Source organism: Paroedura picta, chromosome 2 (assembly GCF_049243985.1).
Source record: "Paroedura picta isolate Pp20150507F chromosome 2, Ppicta_v3.0, whole genome shotgun sequence".
Lineage (NCBI taxonomy): Eukaryota > Metazoa > Chordata > Lepidosauria > Squamata > Gekkonidae > Paroedura > Paroedura picta.
The window spans coordinates 62200667-62222712 of record NC_135370.1 but is presented as its reverse complement, the minus strand read 5'-3'; the positions used below and the strand labels follow the sequence as shown (position 1 = coordinate 62222712).

The window sequence follows — 22046 nt, the reverse complement described above, 5'->3', positions numbered from 1 at the left end:
CCACTTCATACTGATACTAGGTTGGTGCTAGCATCCGCATAGTACAAAGGACTGTTTGTTACCTAGAAAAGCCCTGAGATGTTTAGGATAATTTCTTCATTAATCCTTTGCCACAAGTTAAAAAAATACCCTCACACATGACAAAAAAAATCCCTATGACTTTTGTGATACAAGTCTAAGAAGAAGAAAAAAAGATTTTCCCTTACCTTACTTTTCTGAGTTTTGGTGCCCACTGTGAGCTGGACAAAAGAGCAAGGTTCTCGTTCCACCTTCTGTATTTATTTATAGTTTGGATTGGATGCAGAAAACAACATTAATAGCAACATAAGACATGGAGAAGGTTTGAGCAGGAATATGGACATTCGTTTCATGGTTCAACTTTTAGATCTCTCCAACTTTTAGAGGGAAACTACACTTTGCAAAGAGCCATTTGACATTTCATTTTTGTAAATACTGTATTTTCCCAGCTTAATACAACACAGATTAAAACAGCACACAACCTCTTATGTATCCTTTGATGATGTCAAGTTATACTATGAAGCTACAGCTTGGGTACAGAACATTAAAGGTTTTGCAAAGCGCCTGGTGTAGATGAAGTCAGCAACAGGTACTGCTACAGTTGTCAGCTCTGGTTTGATAAATTCCTGGAGATTTTGGAAGTAGAGCCTGGGGAGGGTGGGGTTGAGGGAGGGAAGGGTTTTCAGAGGGGTCTAATGCCAAAGAAGCCACCATCCAAAGCAGCCATGTTCCCTGGAATCTCCATTGCCCGAAGATCAGTTGTAATCCCAGGAGATCTCCAGCCGTTACCTGGAGGATGGCAATCCTACTGCTATTCCTTAAACACAAGATCTAAACTTGTGTCAATTGTAACTAAAGCCAGGGGGAAGATTATTGTTCAGCACAAAAAGACATCCTTAAGATTTAGATTGGAGGACAACAGCTAATCTGTATCTTATATTGCCTGACATTAACAGTTTGCATAGGCCCAGGACTTCAACGGTAGATAAGTGTGTAACCAGCTGACATCTGGTAGCTGAGATAATTAAAGATAATTCCACTGAATGTTCAAAATCAGCAGCTGACTTAGCAGTCATGAGTTCTGAAATGTGTGAGTGTAAATAAGAGGGTTTAAAAAATTAACTTCTCATTATTGTTTCTATTGGTAAGAGGGCTACAAGCAAAGTATTGAAGATGGGGGCCCTGGATACCCCAAACTGGGAGGAAAGGCAGACATTTTTAAATGAATGATATTTGTGTAGATCACATAGAAGCCACTGTGCTGTTCACTGCTGTAACTTCACCTATCCTATCCTGCCAGCTATCTAGTCCCTTTTGTTCACCCTGTTTTGCTTGGCATGCTGCAGAGAACAATTGCAGCACCATAAATGCAAAAATGTTATACATCACAATATCTACTATATCTACTGCATGTTTGTTCAGCATACACAATTCTTTTGAGGCACTGGGGGGAAGGACGGGGGAACTTACCTTGAGGTACCTGGGGGTTCTGTATTTCTTCGCTCCGTATTCACCATTGGAATATTCAAACTGATTTTTCTGTATTAAGGGAAGGTGACATTTACAATTAGAGGAATAGAAAAATAACTCCTAACAATAAGAACCCTGCTCCATAGATATCTGGAGCAAGGGTCAGGAGATGCCTTTTTGCCCTCATGAGAACCTAGAAAGCAGCCGGAACAAAATGTAGGTATCCTCATTTCCTATCCAATAAGGAGACTACCTTGTTTACTGAGTTCAACAAACAGCAGAAGCAAATTTTACTGACATCAAGGAGTGTGAGATTTACAAAGAAAATGATGGCAAGCTATGGGTTAATTCTACATCCAGTACAGGTCAGGAAAGGGAAGCTAACCATTCTGCTCTACCCTCTCACAAACAAGCTAACCACTTCAACTGAGGCTTCTCCTCAAGATTTTTTAAAGAATACTTTCAGAAGAGTCAGGCCTGGCTACTAGCACCCTATCTGTCCTGGGGTCACCTGGCCACGCAACGGTCACCTCCAGAATTGACTTCTGTAACTCATTTTATGAGGGCCTTCTCTTGTCCTTGATCTGGAAATTGCAGCTGGTGCAGAATACAGCTGCTAAGGTCCTCACATCTTGGAGGGCCCATATCCAGCCAGTGCTGAAGGCAGCCCAGATCAAGTTCAAAGCCTTAACCTTTAAGGCTATCCGTGGTCTGGGCCCCACATAGCTGCGGGAACGCCTATCTTCTTATGCCCCATGCAAAGCATTTTGCTTGGTGGGTGCACACCTGTTTGAGGTCCCTGACCCACTGGAAGTACACCTGGCTTCAATGAGGGCCAGGGCCTTTTTGGGCCTTGCCCAGACCTGGTGGAATGAGCTCCCAGGAGAGCTAAGAGCCCTGTTGGGGCTTTCTCAGTTCCACAGAGCCTGCAAGACAGAGCTCTTCTGCCAGGTCTTTGGATGAGGCTGGAGCGGTTAAAATCTGGGCCCCCCTCAAAAGGGGCTAGAACAACTGCCCACCCCTTTTTCCAACTGTCCCCTGAGGCACACAGCTTGGCAGTCCATTGAGCAGAGGTGAGGGAGGGAGTTTCTCCGCTTCCGAGATGGATAATTGTTTCATTGCTTTATATGGGAATTTTGTTGTGGGGTTTTACTATGTTACCCTCCAGGAACCAGTCTGGCTGGGAGTGGTGGGCTATAAGTCAAACAGACAAGCATATACACATATCTTTAGAACACTGCATCCACTAGCCAAGCTACATGATGATGTTCCAAGATAAAATAGATTGAGGTGTGTAGCTGTGTTGGTCTGAAACTGCAGAATAAAGTTTGAGTCCAGTGGCACCTTTAAAACCAACAAATATTTATTCAAGATATACTCTTTTGTTGGTCTTAAAAGTGTCACTGGAATAAGACAAAATAGTGTTTTGCTACCCAGAGGAGTACACTTAGCAAGAATGTTCTACTGGCCAGCACCAATCCAATACATGTAAACTCTGCCCTGTAACAATTCAGTTTACTGAAAGGTATGTACGTCCTGCTTCAGTTTACTCACGGGAAGATTGAAAGCGCAGTCCAAATACACTATGAGAATTGCTGAGGCAAGACCATTCTTGTCCTGAAAAACATTGAACCAAAATTTAAACATTGATGCAAGTGATTTCAGCATCCTTGCATCCCCAACCAGAAAGCTGATCTTGCGCATCAAATGGCTGCTTATTAGCTCCATTGTTGCCCATCCACCTGCCATGCGGCCAGGCTGGAGATGAACAGGGATGCAAACTTCCAAAGGTCAGGATACTTTACAAAATGTTGACCGCAGGGGCAGCCAGGTAACACACACCTGAATTCCTTCCAAAATTACAAATAGGACTCTTAAACACACAGCAAATGTTTAAGTACAGTATTTAGCTATGTAACCTCACAAATAAGTGGCATTATTCAATAGCAGGGAACATGCATAGAATGTTGACACATTGTTATTGTCTATCATTTCCGTCTTCTTTCAGTGACAGAGTCAAACTCTGGCAGTCTCATGGCCACTCACCTCGCACAGTTTCTCTTGATCAGTCAGCAGAGAAAACCACTCAAGCTTTAAATGCAGATGCCCACTTGCTGTCTTGCTCAAGGGGAACCACTTTTAGGAAGAGCAGAAAAACACATAAACATCTTAAAACACATTCTAGACTCCAAGTGTGCTATCAAAAGTATACAACAGGGAAGCCAAGTGGCATTTGTTCAATTTCAATTGATTTATGGGCAAGGTATATTTGAAACAGCCTTAAAAGCTGATGTCTGTAAAATAAGCATCACATTTAAACCTTTTTAGTTGCATCCATGTCTAAAGATGATGCATGCAGCTATTTGTATTTACACTGTTGACTGGTTTAAACTCAAACCAGCTTGTGCAGAAGGAATCTGGGGGAATTATTTTATTATTTAAAACCCCATGTGTTTATTTTATTATTTATTTAATAATTCATTTATACTCCCTGCCTTTCTCCCCAGTGGAGAACCAAAGGAGCTCACATCATTCTCTTCTCCTCCACATTATTCTTACAAAAAAGTTTGCCAGAGTGTGTGACTGGCGCAAGGTCATCCAGCAAGCCTCCATGGCGACATAGGAATTTGGACCTAAGTCTCCCGGATCCTAGTCTGGCACTCTAGCCTGTACCCCACACCACCTCTCAATCTAAAGGATCCTTGTCATGGCTTAGCAGAGTATAGCTGAGATCCAAAAAACACCTTGAGACCACTTCAGAGGAGATCTTCTATAGTTCAGAAGTTGCCACTTGCATGGTCAGCATCTTCTTGTGAAGCAGAAAACACTGGGGCCAAAAAGGAACCTGCTGAAGCCCTGATGTGTTCACAGAGAAGTTAAGAGACTGTGCCTTGAGCCTCTTAGGGTACGTAGTCAACACACCTCTCTTCCAAGTTTTGTATATTGTTAACTGTATATCATTGCATGTTCATTGGTAGTATTGACTTGCTTTGCTATTTTGTTTCAGTTGGGGGCCGCCTCAGTAGGTTCCAGAGAGGCAAGCAAATTCTCAAAAGGGTCTTATGTTCCCTCCCTATAACCATTCTCACATATGTGAAAATCTCTACATGCAACACCGGTAGGATTTGGGCTAGCTCAACAAGGTTCACACGTTTTAGAACTGCACATGTTACAAGTGTGAACAGCCAACATGAAAATGTAAGGGAAAGATGGCCCCAACCAGTTGGCTCCAACCATGCCCTGTACATCCACAACACATTCACATAGACTTCTGCAGAAGATGTGTCAAATGTACCTATGAAAACATTTGGCATAGTAATGAATTTCTGCATCCTCCCCATATATATTTTTATTGTACTTAGTGGTAGCAGATGGATCATTTGAAGTCACTTCTCTTCCTGGAAGAAGGAAGACAATCTAGAGACTGCTCAAATAAACAGTCCCAACTCAATATATATATAGTGCACAGTTCCTCTATAGGTAATGAACAGAAACTGTGCCCCACACTGGGCATCTTAAGCTTTTCTTTTGCCTCCTGCTTTTACTCATCAGCAAAATTTATTCCAGTCTCAATCCTCTCAATATCATAAATCTCAAGTTTACTGTTCTGCCTTCAATAGGCACATTTTAATTAATAATCTAATATTAGTCTTCATTCTCTCATTTTAAATCTCATATTGCAGAACAATTCCCTTTCACTGGATTCATGTGTGTATAGGCTTTGGGTACACACAAACACACACATCATCTTCTGTCCCATGGATCTAATGGTCTCTTTCCTGCTTATGAAAATATTCACCACACTAAAATATGGTGTGTGTGCTCCAAGCCTTTAGGTAGAGTTCAAAAAATTCATCAACAATTCTGTGCAAACATTTAAGACTTCCAGAGACATCCAAGTGAACCCAAATGAAGCTCTAACCCTAGATATAATTTAGGTTTTCATAATAATACATTTTGATCTTTCTTAAAAACTGCCTATAAATTTCACATGTTTTTTATCAACATTGTAGAACATGTAGGAAAAGTCACCAGATTTTAACAAGTTTTACCTCATCAACCACTCTGTCTTTCATCACATCTGAAAGGTTAATGAGCAAGCTGTAAAAATATAGAACAAGACTCAGGCATAATTTTTAAAGAAAATTATTAGATTTAAGATTATATTATGCAACAGATAAAACAGCTATTACATTACTTCTGTTTAAAATCAACTGTGTTTTTCAGGGGCTTGGGCAGGTGCACAAACAAACTCCAGTGTAATAAAATATACCCTGATCTGGACAGCCCAAGCTAGCCCAATTTCCTCAGGCTTGGAGGCTAAGCAGGCCTGGCCCTGGCTAATATTTGGATGGGGAATACCTCTGAATGTCTCTTCCCTTGAAAACTCTATGGGGTTCCCATAAGTCAGTGGAAACCGTATGATACTTTCCACCACCAATAAAATGCAGAGACATACAAAACAGAGCTGGAGAAGCTTCATTCTATCAAAAGTCCTGCTACAATTGGCTCAAAAAAGGAATCAGAGCTTGTTTGCGTATAAAGGGAGCAGACTGCCATGATCTCTTTCAGTAGTATGATACCAAATGTGGGTAATGTAAGAAACGTTGCTTCTGCTTGCCTCAGAAGACTCTGGAGCTAGCTTAATTACTCCATTTCTATGGAAGTCACAACACTGGCACGGTCGTGTAGCACTAATCTCAGAGGGAATTTTTACATGTGCAGTTATCGTTTTAGACATGTATCTGATATCGTAGTCTAGATAGACAAAGAAGGAGCTCTCATTAGACTCTATCATTTCTGATGGCATGTGTGGAATTGTATTTCTGAAAGTTTCCTCACAACAAAATTTCTTTCCACCTAAAAGAAAACTAGCACAACTGTGAAACTCCCCGTCCTCCAAATTCTGGCTCCATATCGCAGCAAATACAGATGAAGAAGAGACATTTATATCCATTACCTGCCCAAGAAGTCATCTTTATCTGGATCTTCATCATACAAGTCTACCTCCAGATCCTGACCAGGCACTTCATGGACAACAAACTACAGGGGAAACACAAACTATTTAGAAGATAAAAACAACATTCACAAAATTTCACAGTACAGAGCAAATTGTAAAAATACAGCTTTCTTACTCCTCTAAATTTAACACTTTCACAGAAATGGTGTTTTCCTGATGGCTGAGTATCATCCTGCAGATGCAAGAGCAGCAGGAGTTTCCTTGTGACCTTTCGTTCCCTCTTCCCATCCCTGTTGATCAGAACAACAGTAACCATGCAAGATAATTATTGGCTTTCCATTCCACAGATTACCACAGGACTAACTTTCCCTCTAAAATACCGGAACTATGGGGAAGCAAAATGCATTGTGAATATGTTACATGGGATGGAATAGATTGTTCCACTCTGATTCAATTATATTTATATCATACAAAAGAAACTTTGTTTATGAGATGGGTTATATTACAAACAAGCTCATCTTTAAATACACCCTCTGCTCTTTAAGCAAATCTATCAGCTTCCTTCTTGTAGCTAAATAAGTGTTACAAAAGTAGGCACCACCTCAAAAGTTTCATTCCAGATGGGATTCAGGTTCCTTTGAATGGTCTTGCTTCGGAGCTGCACCAAGCCAACCCGAAGGAGGGCGTAAGGGTCTGACTTTCCCCGGATTGCCCCAAGAAAATGATCTTTCTGGACAAGTTTCTCAGCTTCTAACAGATGGACTCTTACTACTCCCTTAAAAAAGAAACAAGCACACAAACAAAATACAAGTGTCACTTGGAAATGTTCACCAAAGCATGCAATTTAAATACTGTGACTAAGAAAGCAAATACAGCAGGTACTGTCTATCATTACAAAAGCGGTTTAATGAAATGTATGCTATTACTAAGATGTCATCAAAGGATTCTATATTTATTTCATACTCAAGCACAAAGATTGCTACGTACTATTAACTCAGCCAAAATACACATTCATTGTTAGTGGATATATCCTGCACCTTATTATTAAATAGGCAAATTTATTTTTAATATATAATAAATGCAGAAGATTACTAGAACTGAACCACTGTAATTTCAAAAGCCATTTCTGGATTCCCATACAGCACATCATTTGATGCCAATGTAAACCTAAACAGTGTTCAATGTTCTTAGAGCATTGCAAAGTTGCTAATCTTATCATATTTATTATCTCCTTTATCGTTAACAACCATGCTTCTTTAGTAGGCAAAAAAATATCTCAACACATTTCCATCATTCTAGAGTAAAAACACACTTCCCCCACCCCGGCAAAGACACTTGTTTAAGATCTAATTTCTGCCGCAAAATCCCATAAGATCCTGGATAAATGGGAATGAGAGAAAACAAGAGATCCCCCCCCCCCGCCGCAGTATGAATCACACAGTTCAGAGCTCAGCCTCAACTATACCTGGCCAAAGCACGGCATGTTCTGAGTCAGCTAGCCCATATTCTGGTTCTAGCCTTCATAAAACACAACTCAACATGCAAGATGGAAAAGAGCAAATAAATCCTTCCAATAACCTTCTGCTGAGTGACCGGTTCGAAAACAACACTTACATATGGAATAGGAAACCGCAAGCAGGCCACATTAATGTTCTTTTTCAGTGGGATGGTGATTCTGTTTGGCAACACCAACCGGGAGGCTATGAGATCTTGGATTAAGGTATCAGATAGTACGCTGTAAGGAGAAAATATTTAATTTTTTTTAAAATCCTTGTGGCCCATCATGCTGAAAGCTATGGCCATAAGAAAACAGAGTTGCACTTACCTATAACTGCTGTTCATTGATGTCTTCTGTGCAGACACACATTGGAACTGCACTTTCACAGGCCATCCTCAGACATTTTCATTCTAGCTTAAATTCCAAAGAAGGGTCACCCTGCCCCATCCAGAGCCAGCACATGTGTGGGATTCTTGCCCAATGCATCACAGACCAAATTTGCATGAAAACTCTGGGAATGCATCCCACCTGGGACTATTCTATTGCACCCTTCCTAAAAAGCTCTTCTAACGGCAATCTAAGTTCTGCCAGGTATGGGTTATCTACTGCAGTTGAAGCAGTGAAGCAAAGGGATTGAGATAAGAATTCTAATCTGTAACCCTCCTCTACCATAGACAGACCCAACTGTCTGATCTGTTGCCAGGCCTCTACAAACTGTGCTAGTCTATCCTTGAAATTAGAAATGACAGCAATTATAGGGGTGGTTAGTCAGAACTTTGCAGATCGTTGGCTCTGATCCCTGGGAATTCTGCTGAGAAGGCCTCAACCTCAGAGTATTCTTCCTTTCTGAGAAGGAAAGCAACTGGAACAAGCATTGAGGATACGCAAAGAGATGGAAGTCTTCACTGGGAGGTATTGTTGTTGGATCTACCATGGTATCACTGGGTGACAGATCTGAAACACTACTTAAGCTATGACAGGAAGCTACAGAGATTTCTAGTTTCTGGTGTGAAGATCAAATGGGAATTGACATGGCGCTGGCTTCTATGTTACCCCCTGCATTTGATTCATGATTCTCTAGAAATCTGATGATGATGTCCAGCCCATATATTTAATAAGGTGGCAAAAATGGGGCTGAAGGAAGGGGGGAGGGTACCCGCTGCTGGAGCACCTGATTCACTGGGTGGGAATCCCATGCATGCACTGGCTCTGAAAGGGGTGGGGCACCCCCTCTTTGGTGCTTAAGATTTAAAAAATGTCCATGGCCAATGTGGGGCTGCACAAGATTAAAACAGATTATAAAGTCAAGTATTTCGTGGACTCATGGTTGGTGAGCTGTCAAGATCCCAATACATGAGTATGGGTGTGTGTGTGTGTGTGTGTGTGTGTGTGTGTGTACCAATCCAGTCTGATCAGATTAAAAAGTGAAAATTGCAAACTTCTCATTCAATGCATTTCACAGCTAAATATGATAATGCAGATGGTTTTCACATTCAGATCACCCAGAAAAGGGAGTGGCAGGGTACAAGTTGAATCATATATATAAAAAAACCAAAATACTCAAAATTGCTCTTTTTTTAAAAAAGTGAACAAGACGAACAGAAATAATTTTGTTCAGTTACCCATAAATGACTGAACAAAATTATGACACAGACACACTTTTTGCAAATGAAAATTAAGTGGGTTCATTTTACCATGCAAATAAATTTGTATTGTGCTTAAGTGTGACATCACACAGGATACTTGGCCATCATGGCAAAATCTGCCCAAAGCTTTGTGACACAAAGCTTAGCACCTGAATGACCACAAAACAGGGCAAGTTAAACAAATTTTGAGTCCGGCGGCACCTTTAAGACCAACAAAGTTTTATTCAAGGTATAAGCTTTCGTGTGCATGCATACATAAACAGAGCAAGTTAACATTATTTCAGAATTACAACAGTGACTGCTGAAATGTGCAGACTGGCTCACAATATGTACCATGCATACAAACTTTGTGGAGCTTTCATATATTAATTAGCAGCTGAGAGTGTGGTTGTAGTGGTTAGAGTGAAATAAAATGGGGAGGAGATGAATGAAACTCATTTTGGGAGAAAATATGTATCACAAAATTGCAGTTGTCTGCACTGGAAGTATTATGCATAGCACCGTTTCCCCATATGTGTGCTCATAATTCTCACGCATGCTATTGCACAGTGGTGGTTAAAAGACATGGATTTCCCCCCTTTTTCAGCCATGGTACATATGCACCACAGCCCTAGAAAAAATCAGAATATGTTTCCAAATGGGAAAATATGCATGTGGCACCTTTCAGACAAAATGACAAACACGTGTATTGGAAGGGTCACATGTAGCAAGCAACCTCCATTTGGAAACTATCAAGTAGGCTAGTGCCAATATAGCACCAACATCTTTGAGATGTGAACACTCACCTAATGCCTGGAGCATCTAACAGGTTTGTCAGTCCTGCCCAGTTGATTTCCAGATACTTAGATTGAGCATTAAAAAAAGAAGACACAATTATGAAAAAAATAGAATGAAAAAAAAACACCACTAAAATTAACACAGTTAACAAGATTCTTTGACCATTCTAAATATGCCAATCAACATTATTTAATTGATCTCTAATGCATGTGCCTTTTAGTTTGGCATGAGGTTTGTTACAGTCATTTCAAATGAGCTCAGATTATTCACAGCTACTGAGCCCCTGAGAAGCCATCCAGTCATCTCCCACTCATGCCCATTAGGAACGCATGACATCGGCCATCACAAATTCCATAAGTAAGACTTCACCAGACATAACAGGGCAACCCTGAGATTAGACAGCTCATATCACAAGCAGATAATTAAGCAAAGCCTTTCCACACTGCCTTTCCCAGAACTTGCCATGATCATCCAGTGTCTAACTACACGTTCATCATCCAAGGGAGCATGGGCTTTGCTTGTGGCCACTTTCTAATCTACGTGGATGTCTGCCATATAAACCTGAGTAATTAAACAATTTTAGAACTCATATGACTCATTTTAGAGATGACACTACAGTTTATTTGACAACTATGTACTGTAAAACAGGCCAAAGCAGAATAAGAGGAGGCTAGGAGAAGAGATAATATGGGCCTAAGACACTTTCACAGGAATTGCTCTGAAGATATGTAAAATGAGAATAACCCTAAATCAAAAAGCCTTTAGGATTCTTAGGAATCTTAGTAGCAATCACTGTTTTAAAAACTATTCTCAATGCAGCAGGCAATGCATACACATTTGGAAATATACCTGAATATCACCATTACTTTGTGCATCCTTTTATCATGTAATTAATTACAAGAACACATCACAAGTCATGTACAAGAGGTTGTAGACCCCCCTCCCCAAGGCTGCATCATGCTATATAGCAATCCATTTATAGAACTGCCATATTTGAAAATACTTGCTACCTGAAGAAGTCATGGCTTACTGAAAATGCATTCTTGCTTAGTCATCTATAGTCAATAAGAATCAAATCCAGCTGACCAGGTCAGGGAATTTTTGGAAATGGGAACAGAGACATTGGTTTTAATTTCCAAGTCATTTACAGGCTATTAATGTGCCACAAATGACTAGGTCTAGTATGTGGGTACAGACTGCTTCCTTCTTAATATTGTTATGGCCATTGATTCCATTGAGATATACTGAGATTGCAGCTGTTGTTACCTGGAAACCAGAGGAGAGAAGTAACTAATTGGGCAGCAGGTGCTCGCCAACTTCAATCTACAAAGAGAAGATGTTTGCCTCTCTGAGATATATACCTGCAATCACGACTGGACATGGATGGGATTCATGAATGGATGAACATCAGGACATTTGCTATAGGCACCTGCTTAGGTTAGCAACATCTGTCACACCAATTGTTGATGCCCTGAGCACCCACTGTCCAGTGAGCTACCTCTCCGGTTTCCAGGTAATAACAGTTGCAATCTCACTATATCAATATAGCACAAGGTGCTCTGATTCTACTGAGTCAATGGAATCAAGGCATCTCAATAGCGCTACTATAGCACTGAAGGGAAATATTGGTTTGGACTATAGCATAAGTAAGAGGGTCCGAGGCTGCAAAGGGCTTTAAAGGTAATAGCCAAGACTGTGAATTGGGTCTGGAAGCAAATGGGTAACCAGGGCATGTGATTACAAATATGTCCCAAACAACTGGCTGCAGGCCTGCTGCTGTGTTCTGAACTAACTGGGCATCTTCAAAGGCAGCCCCCACACAGCATAAAGCCATGGATCAAGCTGGAGGTTATAGGAGCATGGATCAGGTTGGCAGGATTCACATCAGGGGCCAGCTTACAAATGAGATGTTGTTGAAAGAAAATGCTCCTAGCAGCAGCCAAGACGTGCTTATCCAGTAGCAAGGCTGGATCCAGCAGCACCCTTAAGCTCTAACTTAAGCTGCCCATCAGTCCTGACTTCCATGGGACACGCCTTGGAGGCAATAGTCCCACATCTCGCCCTGGTCTTCAAAAGTCCAGCCTTTGAGACTTGGGCAGGATGCCAGCCAGCCACACGGGGAAGGGGAGCGGCTCCTGGCAGCGGCGGGAGAGGAGGAGGCGGGGGGGAGAGGCCTGGCAAGGCCTGGCTGCCCGAGGCTGAGGTGGGAGGCCCTGTGGAGGGTGAGGCAGGCACCGAGGCTTTCCCGGGCCCAGGGGCAGCTCTCTGTTGCCTTGGCCGCCGCCAGCAGGCCTCTCCACCACCCCTGGGCCTGGCAATGACTCGTAAGGTGTTCCTGGGTGGCTCTCTGCCCGCTGGGCTGCTGACGGGGGCCTCTCTGCTACCCCTGGGCCTGCAAATGGCTCGTGCCTTCCCTTACCCAGGGGCAGCTCTTTGCTGCCCCTGCTCGCTGCCAGGCCACCTCTCCAGCTCCACCTGCCAGGTAAGCTGCAGGGGTGGGGTGGGGGCTCTCCTTCCCTTACCCCTTACCCCCTTTCAAAGCCCATTTTCCATAAACGGGTTTTGAAGCTAGTCTCCAGGCTGTGCCTGGAGGTTGGCAACCCCGGTCAATGTTGTTCCTCTTTAACAAACTAAAAATTTGGTCACCATACTCTAACTGGATCTATCATGGGACGTTTAACCCCATCTAAGTTTGGTAAATCAACACTGGATAAACATGGAGGCCAGCATTCAAAATTCTATTATGAGATATACTGAACAGAAGAAAAGCTGCAATATGGGTAGGCTGGCAGTTTAAATCTCTTCTCAGTCACTCGTGTACTGATAGGCTTAGGAAAAACAGCCTCGCTGTCTCAGTTCTACGTGTAGAATAACACTGGCCTGCCTTGCGGGGCACCTCGAAGGTTAAAAGTGCAATACAAATGTTAACTAGTGCCATTATTTAAATAATACAGACAATAAAGCTCATAAGCAGGAACTAAGGCTCCAGTCCCAGATCAGAATCCACAACAGACTTACAGGTTTCTGCATGAAAAATAGGGTTACAGCTCCAAAGAAAGGCACATCGGTCATTAGAGGCTCAAGTATCAGTCGTAATGTTCCATTGAGCTGCAAACAAAGCAAGTAAAAACAAGATATTTAATTCACTGCTAGGTAGAGAAAAAGTATGTGTAAAGTGGCAGAAAATGTTTGATAATTTCCCGTTATACTGCATACGCTACCTGTAGTCCTTTCACTCCTACTTTGAACTTTGACACCTCCATGTTGATTTCACAGTCTCCTGTATAACTGAAAGAGCATTTCAAGAGTTAAGCATGTTATAGAGGGGGGGGGGGGAAGATACAAAATATTTAGAGTGGTTTAGGACCCTTCTTTGAGGGTCCAGGTGGAGGTGTGGCAATGGTGAAGAAAGAAGCCAGAACATATAAACCAGGTTTGGAAAGAATTGGCCATGGTTTTATTGAATACAACAGCAGGAGAATTGGCACAGCATGTGGATGGATCAAGCACTGGATGACCCACCTGTTGCCCAATGAACCTAACTCTCCCAAACTGTGGAAAAGCCATGGAGTAGCAACTTTGAGAACTACTTGGTTGCTAAGTGGTCCCTTGTCAACTGGTGGTGGTCCTGAGCTGGACATGCACCTAATAGGCTCTACCCTCAAGACCCCTTTATAGGAATCCCTAAATGGAGAAGGTAGGTTTCTCCTTTGAATCAGATTTGTAAAAGTTTTAAAGCAAATACTCATCCCTTCATTTAGGGAAGGAGTTGGCTATTTTCAAATCAATTTGCCTTCCTACCGCGCATAAATCTTTTTTACCATGTGGTACTAGACTTAAAAGCAGAGACTTCTCTTTGTACAAAGCGTATTTGTATACAGTTTTCTAATTTTAAAAAAATGTCATAATTTAATTTATTATAATTTGCAGTCAACTTTGGAAAATTGTAGAATTTAGTTAGGAATAAGAATTAATTAAAAGTTATTTTTAAACCCAGAGCCTTTATTATTATTATATTTATTTCCCACCACTCCCTACAGGCTCGTGGCGGGTAACGTCTTAAAATCCCCCATTAAAACCCCCATTAAAAGACTATAAAAATACCCAACACGGCGGAAAATACCACTCTCCCCTACCCAAACAAGGGCATTGGGGGATGGAGGGTGATGATGACTACTTCAAACCCCCCAGGGGGGAAATGTTCTTCCTCGCCAATCCCAGCCTCAACCATAGACCTGGTGGAAGAACTCCGTTTTACAGGCCCTGCAGAACGTTGACAGCTCCTGCAGGGCCCGCAGCTCACCCGGGAGGTCATTCCACCAGGTAGGGGCCAGGACAGAGAAAGACCTAGCCCTGGTTGAGGCTAGGCACACTTCTCTGGAGCCGGAAATGATCAGTAGGTTTTCACCCGCAGAGTGTAGAGCCCTGCACGGCACGTAGAGCGAAAGGCGGTCCCTCAGGTATGTGGGTCCCAACCCGCATAAAGCCTTAAAGGTTAGAACCAAAACCTTGAACTGGATCCGGACAGTATTTGGCAACCAGTGCAGCTGCCTCAGCACCGGCTGGATGTGGGCCCTCCAAGGTGTGCCAGTGAGGACCCTAGCAGCTGCATTTTGCACTAGCTGAACTTTCCAGATCAAGGACAAGGGCAGGCCCGCGTAGAGCGAGTTACAGAAATCTAATCTGGAGGTGACTGACGCATGGATCACTGTGGCCAGGTAGTCAGGGGACAGGTAGGGCGTTAGTAGCCGGGCCTGGTGAAGGTGGAAGAATGCCTGGCCTGCTACTCTCTTGACCTGCGCCTCCATAGTCAGGGAGGCGTCGATGGTCACCCCCAAATTCCTGGCTTGGGGCGAGATGGTAAATTGCGCTCCCGCCAAGGTGGGTAAACACGCTTCCTGTTCCTGCCGCCTTCTTCCCAGCCACAGGACCTCCGTCTTGGAGGGGTTGAGTTTCAGGCGACTCTGGTGAATGGTTCCGGGGGGGGGGGAGTTTGGGTGGCCGTCCATTAGGAGACAGAGCTGGGTGTCATCAGCACACTTTATGCTTTCTAACATCAAAAACAAAAAATCTGCAATCAAGTTATCATAAATAAAAGTATTAAATAATTTTACTTTACATTGACATTCATTATGAGGTTTCATCCGATTAATGATAATTATATATGAAGACCAAGGCGATCTCTTAATCACACGCCCTACCACCCCACAACAGGTACACAGGTAGGTGAGGGAGCCAGTATTCACCACCTGTCTTGTCTCTTTTAAAAGATACAGAGACCTCTGACCCTTTTACATACCAGCTTCCCTCTCTCACCCGCAGGCTCCACCAGGCAGCACAGCCCAGTTCCCTTTTTCAACCATCCCATACTCAGCCACTGCAAAGAGCTTTTGGGGTTAGAACTCAAACACTGTGTGAACCACACTTTGCCACCATTCTTTCATCTCTTAGCCTATATATGTAAGCTGAGATCTTACAGGGGTGTGTGTGTGTCTTCCCCTCAGATGAGACTTATTCAAGTCTGCTGACTTAACCATCAACAAGGAATTAACTTTTACTGAAGGTTACAAAAAACAATAGAGTGATTTATGAGAGAAAATGAACAAGATTATGAGGTTGAAGGTACAATGTTTACACACTTATTTTCCTAATGTGGGAGGGTGTCATTGTGACAGGTTCCTGAAAATATATCAAGCTGTCTGACTACCTGGGAGGAGTTAAGACACATAACAATTCTGAATGCTAATTCAGAAGGTCGCATCACCACTGTCATTTCAGTATTTTCTTCACAACTGTGGGAAGGACCCGAAGATCATCTAAAGTGCCATCCGAAGCAGAGTTACACCCTTCTAAGACCGTTGATGTCAATGAGCTAAGAAAGGTGTAACTCTGTTTTAGATGCCAACTGTAAGTAACTCTTCTGAATTGATGAGTGATACCCAGCCACAAGCAACCTGTAAGACATAGCAAGATAAACTCAATTTAGCTGAAGCTCATGTGTCACAAGATTCCCAAAGTGTTCAAATTAAACTTGCATTTCCTGCCCACTTGGCATCTCTTTTCCTGATTCAAGAGGTTCAGTATAGATGTCACATCCTGCTCTATACCAAACTGGTTGTTTAAGATTATGTGACAGCATGCTTATTCAACTCCTACCTTCTATAATATGCAAGGAGCCTGTTTCAAACATACCAGAGATGAACAGGAGTTCATCACACAGTACCCAACTCCACATGTACCATCTTAATTGGTCATTATTAGCACATGTACTTTCAGACACTTTACTCGTTTCTCAAAAACATATCGTTTACATGCAGTATGTAATTTCTCCCCAATATAAAACACATGCATCCATAACCAAGTTCAGAAACAAGCATGGATCAGGGGAGGAGGGTACTTATGGTTGTCCTACATGTTCAGAGCCTGTATTTGATAAATATTTGGTGTCCCCCCCCCAAATGTACAAGGCAACTACACCCTCCCTTTACTGCTTGTATACAGAGAACTCTATTGTAAGAGCAACAATATTCTCAAGCACATTCCACTGGATTCATGCAGAAAATAATTACGTAAGTGCAGCTGTCTTTTCAGGAAAGAAGGGAAGAGAGGGATATGGAATAGTAGATGCTGGAGGTAAAACAAAACAAAATTTGCTGGGATTTATCTGCTTTTGAATTTTACACCTCTATATTATTGTATTAGGTAGTCTTCGGGCACATCAGTTCAGAATTGCCACAACTTGTTTTTAAAATGTAATTCAGACATTGTTATTTACAACCTTCTAATGATGTTGGTCTGTAGTAGCACAACAAAATTTGAGTCTAATGTTTTCTTTATTATCCCCCCCCCCCCCCAATTTTATTTGTGGCAGCTCCTAGCCATACATTTTTCAGGGCTACTCTCCCTGTAATTTCCCTTCCTACCCTTCTTGCTTGCAGCTTAAGTAATTAGTTTTTGTTCTTGCTGGGCCTCTGACATGTATGAATCAACTGCTAATTATCAATTCCTGTTTTTATAGGAAGGAGAAAGAAGAGGAGGCTTAAGTATTTTTTTAATGTTGCCAGTAAAATCAATTTTAATTTATTCAGCTAACATTACAGCAACAAGCACTGGTTTAACTGCAAAAGCTCCTCCTCCTGGAACAACTAACCATTTGATTAAAATATGCTAAGCCTATAGGAAGTGATTAATTTGTTTTCCGGGTTAAGGAACAAAAGTGAAATTGCAGGGGAAAGCAAAACCTTTGCTGAGCAGTACATGGGCAAGCCCTGCATCTCTTCCCTCTCCCACTGTTATCTACTGATGCACAAACATGCAACACAACACTGCACTGCAGGTTTCACTTTCCCTGCAAAATTGTGATTGATTGTTAATTGAGCTTAAAAAACAAAGAGGTTGTTTCAAATACCTTCTCTCCCAAAAACACTCATGTTTACACTCCAATAATTAGCATGGCAACTATGGTTTACTAACTCCAGGTTGAGGAATTCCTGCAGATTTCAGCATAAGGCCTCACTTGGATATGGTACCATACCCCCCAAAGCAGCCATTTTCTTCAGGGAAACTGATTTCTGTAGTCAGGAGATCCCCAGGGCCTACCTGGACCTTGGCAACCCTAGCAGCAGCTCTGTTAATGATGGCAGCAGGGCCATAAAACACAGCTTTCAGCAGGCTATAGTTGTCAGTGTGTAAGAGGAATGGTCAAAACCTAGAGAAGAACGATACTGTACATCTTATCGAAATTGTAGCAAGGAAACTAATGCCTATTATTAGATCTGATTCCTGCCTCTCGGGCTAACTACTTCCTATGTTGCAGCACAGGTTATTACATTTATCATGGCTCATTCATACCTTATAGCCTACCTGTCACAATTAGGAGTCACTTCAGAAGAATTAAAATGGCTATGATGCTCAAGTAAATGACAGCTCATGCCTGCCTAGGGAAGACTACCAGGCATATTCAGGAGGTAGGAAGAAATGTCTTTGTCTGTTCTACCTCTTCCTGTGAAGGCTTTTGGTTCCTCAGCAAACCCAGTAATGAACCCCACAAGAGTCGTGATAGTCCACCATGCCCGACCACTCATTCTGTACCCCTCAGCTTTAAAAGGAGACACAATACTTCTGTCACACGTAAATGAATTGGAAGCTTGACTCTTGCACAGGATCACATTAACAGGAGGTCAGATAAAAGCAAAAGTCCTTTCCAGACTTTACAGTCACAAATACAGCAACAGTTACAGCCAGATGTTACAGGAACATGTGATCCCCAACGACTTCCCAACATCAGGTTGTGTGTACAGAGGCAACATATGTATTTATCATACATGTACAACTCCAGTACACGTGAGCAACTGCGTTTTTCAGCCTTTCCATGCATTGAAGCTGCATACACATATAAGTACACATTTTGTCCCTGTATATACAACATGGCAATCATAGTGCACGCTCCTGTTATGTGTGGTTGTCAGGATCTCAGTATGTGTGACTAACATCTAAAAAGGGCAATTGTTGCCATGTGCTCAGTTCATGTGACAGTGAGGTTTATTTTAATTATGGTCCGTTCATGAAAACATGATTTAGTTCACAGCCATACACTCAAACATTGTTTTTTTGTCAACAAATGCTGGTTTTATGTCCTTTTCTTTGTAGCCTGGGAGGTGTCATGAACCCCGGTTCCTGACCCATGCTTTGTCGGTATTCTCCCGGTCAATCCCAGATGGTTAGCCCCCTCACTCCCTTAGCGACCATAAATCCCTCCCCCATGGCTTTCCATCTCCCTTTGCATTCCAAAGCATCTCTCCGTAAGCCCACCCTTATCACTTCCTGACCTTGCCTGGCTCTGTGAAGTCTCAACACTTGCAACTTTTAGATCAAAGAGTGTTCCCAATTGCTTCCTTGAGAACTGCTGCATTTTCCCGCCTAGTGAACCTCTCAGCTCTCTCCCCGCTATTCATCCCCAGGTATAAAAACCCCAAGGAGGAGATTGGTCCTTTGTCTCTGCCAAGAAGTTTGTTCATCGAACTGTTCCTTTTGATGCCTATTTGTTCTAGTCTGCTGAATAAATATTCCTTTTGGATTTCACTACAATTGTGGTCTCGAGGAAGTAATTATTCCAGTGACTTTACAGAGGTGTCTCTTGCCTGGTTCATGACAGGAGGGCACTATTAAGGAACAAGCCAGAACAAGCTAAAATGAAATTATGCAAAGATGTCTGTTCATATAATTTGTTAAGATTAAATGAGGTTAAGAACCAGCTTCAGATTCATCCATCATCATAGTTTGTGGACTGCATTCATTCATATTAATCACAGTTAGCTCAAATAAACTATGATTTCTGTGGAATGCCTGAACTGAGCCCATGAGTAGACACCACATACAAGTCAGAACAAAATTTGAATCCAGCGGCTCCTTTACGATCAACAAAGATTTATTTAAGGTGTGTGAGAAAGCTCGCACCTTGAATAAATCTTTGTTGGTCTTTAAGGTGCCATTGGACTCAAATTTTGTTCTGCTCCAGACCAACATGGCTACCCATCTGAATCTATCACATACAAGTCAGCTACACCAACTGCTGCCCAGATGTAAAGAGCGTTAGACTAGCCTTGTGTTCTCATCACATGTGCTCAATCTGAAGCAGCTAAAAAGAAGTCAGTCATTCGCTCAGGGATCGGTCATTCTACCCATCAAAACAGATATTGACCAATCTAACATTTTAAAGCTAGTGCATTATTACAACAAAATATAAAATTTTATTATCAGTGCCAACATTTGAGAGTGGTCACACAATCTACGTAGAAAATGTCTCAGCCTAGTTATTGCCATTATTTATATACCTGTTTAAATACCACAGAACATCATTGTCGTATATATATGTGTGTGTGCATGTATAAAGTGCCATCAAGCCACAGCCAAATTATGGTGACTCCTCATCAGGTTTTGAAGGCAAATGACGTTAAGAGGTGGCTTGCCATTGGCTGCCTCTGACTTGTGACCCTGGAATTCCGTGCTGGTCTCCCATCCAGGGCGAACCCTACTTAGCATCCGAGATCCTGCAAGATCAGGCTAGCCTGGGCCATCCAGGTCAGGGCAGTTGTGATATGACCCAGTGTTAAACATTTGTTTTAAACAGTTTGGATACAGAAGAGGCTACGAATGCTGAACTGAGACACATTTTAAAGAATATTTTAACCCTCCACAGAATAATCTTTTTTTTAAGTCTTCAAATCCCCTTGCAAAAATACATGCCCAGGATAACCAGGCCAAAGTCTTCCTCATCAGTCTAGTTGTACAAAGCTGGGGTAGAGTATGAAGGAGTGCGCACTGGTATTTATGTACTTCATTGTACTTTATGTACTTTCTCTCCCCAATGGAGACCCAAAAGACATTTTCATCATTATCCTCTTCTATTCTCTCCTCACTGCAACACTGTGAAGTAGATCAGGTCAAGAGTGTGTAACTGGCCCAAAGTCACCTAGTAAACTACCATGCAGAGTGGAGATTTGAACCTGGGTCTCCTAGATCCTGGTCTTCCACTCTAGCCACAACACCAAACTGGCTCTCATTCACATCTCTTTTGAAAATAAAAGGAGGGGGGGTGAAGGATCATCATACCTGGTGTTGTCAGCTGAGGATCTCTAGCTGGAATCAACTAACTCCCTTGCTTCCAGATAGAAATTGACAGACTCATGCTGAATGGGGGGAGGGGAGAGGGTATATTTTATTGTCCGCCATCTTGATATTATGTTATTGTTCTAATTGTGTTTTAATGGGTGATTTTAGGGGATTTATTGTATTCATGGATCTTGTAAACCACCGCGAGACATTTGAGAGCGGCGGTATATAAAGTATAAATAAATAAATAAACAAATAGATACTTGATCATCCAAGTACTGTGGAGACCAATAGGAAACATTTGACTTCCCTTTCTGTTTACAGAGCACCATGATATTCTAACATTAATTTTGTGGAACCCTCCCCCCAAGTACTGGGATCATGTAATGAAGAAGCTCTGTACAGAAGAAAAGATTACACCAAGCAACAGAAGAATGGGAAGACATTTTGGATGTGGTGGCACCCAAAATGTCCAAGTGAGTGGTGAAAGCAAAAATCTTTCCCACACAACCCCTTTCACACAAAAGAATAACCACCACAAAAATGTAAAGCACAGCATGAGACCACACATACCCTTAGCCAGTTTCTTTTTTGTTAGTATGATCCAATTTTGTTATGGACAATGGGAGTTTATTTTACAGGTGCAAACAGAAAATTCCCAACTCATTCTTTTGTCACCTGAGCCACAGGGATGTTTAGTAACTACTCCCAGTTCATAAAGTAAGGTTGCATCCTCCAAGGTGTTTAACTGGATGGGCTGGTTTTTCTGGGTACTTGAATGCTCCTGTACTGGGACTACTCCTCATTGTTTTATCAGATGAGCTCTTGTAAGAATCACAGGTGGATTGTCGATACTGGGCAAACAGAACCAGCCTATTTGCAATGGAATGCTACCTTCCAACTCAGTCCAGCTGTATTCAAGGACACCCCCAGTTCCTCTTTGCAAGTATAGCTAAAGGGCAAATAGCTGTTCAGTGTATTGGGACTGATATGTACAGAACACTGAGCAATTTCAAAACATCCTATGAGCCAAGCAATTCAAAATCATCTTGAGCTATGATGTTTG

General features: G+C 42.1%; 1 protein-coding gene across 1 annotated transcript in view; it reads right to left on the bottom strand.

The window, feature by feature from the left end:
- ESYT3 (extended synaptotagmin 3) overlaps positions 1 to 22046 on the bottom strand; it is a 46179-nt gene that overhangs the window by 11691 nt on the left and 12442 nt on the right. Inside the window, exons 5-15 of the mRNA XM_077320315.1 lie at positions 13591 to 13657; positions 13388 to 13477; positions 10378 to 10433; positions 8063 to 8183; positions 7050 to 7223; positions 6449 to 6531; positions 5541 to 5589; positions 3535 to 3624; positions 3043 to 3105; positions 1489 to 1557; positions 207 to 272 (exon numbers count right to left, since the gene is read on the bottom strand). Coding sequence (XP_077176430.1) covers positions 207 to 272; positions 1489 to 1557; positions 3043 to 3105; positions 3535 to 3624; positions 5541 to 5589; positions 6449 to 6531; positions 7050 to 7223; positions 8063 to 8183; positions 10378 to 10433; positions 13388 to 13477; positions 13591 to 13657 — 928 coding nt within the window. The remainder of the gene's footprint in view (positions 1 to 206; positions 273 to 1488; positions 1558 to 3042; positions 3106 to 3534; positions 3625 to 5540; positions 5590 to 6448; positions 6532 to 7049; positions 7224 to 8062; positions 8184 to 10377; positions 10434 to 13387; positions 13478 to 13590; positions 13658 to 22046) is intronic.